Source organism: Leishmania major, chromosome 12, assembly GCF_000002725.2.
Source record: "Leishmania major strain Friedlin complete genome, chromosome 12".
Taxonomy (NCBI): Eukaryota; Euglenozoa; class Kinetoplastea; order Trypanosomatida; family Trypanosomatidae; genus Leishmania; species Leishmania major.
This window is the reverse complement of record NC_007253.2, coordinates 387,015-389,964: the sequence shown is the minus strand read 5'-3', so window position 1 is coordinate 389,964 and position 2,950 is coordinate 387,015. Positions and strand designations below refer to the sequence as shown.

General features: G+C 68.3%; 1 protein-coding gene across 1 annotated transcript; it reads right to left on the bottom strand.

Moving 5' to 3' along the window:
* LMJF_12_0715 (conserved hypothetical protein) lies at positions 1 to 1,449 on the bottom strand (the record flags this gene model as incomplete). Its single annotated transcript, XM_001681626.1, has 1 exon — positions 1 to 1,449. The coding sequence occupies one exon, from the start codon at positions 1,447 to 1,449 to the stop codon at positions 1 to 3; it is 1,449 nt and encodes a 482-aa protein (XP_001681678.1).
* Positions 1,450 to 2,950: the final 1,501 nt, after the last annotated feature.

Genomic DNA, 2,950 nt, shown 5'->3' with positions numbered 1-2,950 from the left:
TCACACCCACCCCTCCCGCCGCCGCCATGAGCACGCGCGCACACCGTAACCGAGAGGCGCCTCACCACCGCGCCCCTCCCCCTCGCTCTCCCCATCACGCGCCCCTGCGCCACACACGGGCCCGCTGCCCACTGCTCTGGCGCCCGAGCTCCGGCTGCGGCCAGATGGCAGCGGCGGGCCCGGCGCGCACCTCATCGGCCGGCAACCCGTCGGCAGAGGCGCCTTCGGCCCGCTCGGCGCGCCGCTCGTGTCGCCAAACAGCCTGCGATGCCGCGCCATCGCCTCGCTCAGCGACTGCTCACACGCAGCATTGTGCGCCGCTTCAGCTGCGCGGGCTGCACCGGCGTCCGCGTCCTCGTACCTCCCGTACGGCGCCTCGTAGTGCGCCGCCTCGTAGTGCGCCGCCGGGTGCGCTGGCGGGCCGCCCTCGTTCCCCTCGAAGCACAGTCCGTCGTTGAACGCTACGTGGAAGGGCAGCGACTCGCCAGGCTTGCGGCCCGACGCCCACAAATGCCGCCATTCCGCCCGCCGCCCATCGCGCGGCTCCACGTACTCGCTGGCCTGAACAAGGTCGTACTCGGGGTCCTCGCTCGGGTCCGTCTCCTTGCCGTGTCGGACCCGCTCGCGGTACCGCGCCTTCGCATGCTCCACCGCCCCCTCAAAGTCCCTCGGGCGGATCTTGCCCGGGTACGACCACGGCTCCTGCACCGCCTCCGTCCGCTTCACCATCTCCCACTCCCTGTCCTCCCCCTCCATGATGCGGCGCAGCACCTCCTCCTCCGCCTCGTCGCAGCGCAGGAGGTGGCCCTGCTGGAAGCCGTACCCCTCAGCGCGTCCGTGCTGGTCTGGCCCGCCATGGTAAAGGTGAGAGAAGGGGCACCGCGGGTACGCCTCCCACTTGCCCGTGGGGCCCATCATATCGTAGTGGTACCTGTACCGGAACGCGCGGTTGCCGTGCTCGTCCACCGACTCGTCCCACCGCAGCAGCATCGGCGGCGGTCGCGGGAACATCTCCAGCGGGTCGTCCGGCTCCCTCGGCTGCCAGTCCTCGATGCGGAACAGCTCGTCGGCGTCCATGTACCAGTGTCCGACAATGTCGCCCTGCACGTTCGCCACGTGCCACCGGAACGGCGACGTGCTCTTCGTGTTGTACAGCAGTGGATCGCAGTAGCTGCCAGGCACCACGCCGTACGCGGACAGCGGCGCGAAGCACACCTGCTCGAGACGCTGCTGGTGCAGGTAGCCCTCCTGCATCGGCGACACCCACTCCTCATCCCACGCGTACAGCATCCATGCGCGGTGCCGCATCTGGCGCCACAGCCGCAGCAGCCGGCCAGGCCTCACGTTCCTGAAGGTTGTCCGCGGGGCGCTCGCGTCGTCCTCCTCCGCGGCCCACACACGCAGCAGCGGCGTGGCGCGGAACAGCTTGCTAGGGGCACAGCGCAGCATCACCAGGCAGCGGGCTGCACGAGGAGGGAGCGCGACGCACACGCGTCAGCCACCCCTGCACGCACAAAGGCACGTGCGCGCACGACCCCCCACAAAGAGCGCAGACAAGCGGCGACGGGCGAGGCGCTGCCCTGTTCTCGGCAGCCTTGCGTGTGTGTGTGTGCGTGTGTGTTCACGCGCGCAGAGCTGTGCGACGCGGCACGAGCCCCTCCATGCAGATAATAACGATGAGCGGCAGAGCAGTGGCCAAGTGCGTCGCAGTGGGCGCAAGCATCAAGCACGGTTCAAGACAGCAGCACGGGCACATGCTACGGACCGCAGGGACGCCGGTGACCCCGAGAGCAGGGGGCGGGGAGGGGGGGAACACCACCCCCGCACCACAGCTGCCATCCTAACGAGCCCCGCCGAGTCGGCGGAGGGGGGAGGTGGCGCACGCCATCGAGGACAGCAAAGAGGGGCAGGGAGAGAGCGGAGCACCTGTGCGAGATGTGCAGCGGGAGGAGACGAGCGAGGCAGCGCGCAGCTCGGCCGTTGGGTGCTGTCGGGTCTCTCCTCGCCGTCGGCGTGCGCGCAGGCACACTGCTGGCGGCGGCGCTGTCCTCCCTGTGAATGAGTGGTGCGCTGGGCACAGACGGGGACACACACATGCACGCAGCCGGGCAGGCAGTGCGCAGGGCTCAGGCGCGGCGGGGGGGGAGGGCAGGCAGAGAGAGAAGATGTCTGGGCAGGCAGGGAGAGGAGCATCGGTGGGGAGAGACGGCACGCACGCGTGTCCAGAGGCCCGCGCTGCGCACCACCGTCGCGACAGCATCCGCGCACGGTCCTCGCCACAACGCCCACCGTCATCGGCGTTACCACAACACGTTTCCCCCTCCCACAGCACGGGTCGGGGTCACGGGGCCGAGCAGCTCTCGTTTGTTGACTCGAAGGGGAAACAGAGAAACAGAGAAATAGGGGAGGGCCGCCGCCCACCTCCGCACGGCCACCACCCGGCGCCAGCCGCCAGCGCGCCCAGAGCGAGTGGCAAGCACAGGGAAGGCGGGCAAGAGAGCGTGGCGCACCACGCGGATACACGCACATACATATACATACATCTGCATGTATATATATATATGTATACATGGATGCGCCGCCCACGAAATCGAACGCAGAAAATGAGGAAGGAGAGGGGAGGAGGGGCACCGATGTCGCCTCCACACGGCCATGCGCACATCTACGGATTGTGGGAGGCAGCGGGAGGGTGGCACACCAGAGCAAGCAAGGACATACATGGAAGAGGCGGTGCGTGCTGGCACACACACACACACGGAGACGCACTGTGAGAAGACAATCACAGTAAGGCTGAAGTCTGAGAGGCGGCACACGCGAACGCGGCTCTGCGGACGAGGCGCCGAGGCAACACGAAGAGACGGTCCAACGAGATGTGCAACAGACAGGGCCTACACGGGGGGAGCGAGGAGCGAGGCCGAAGGGGGATCGGCTCGGCGCTCCATGAAAGGGG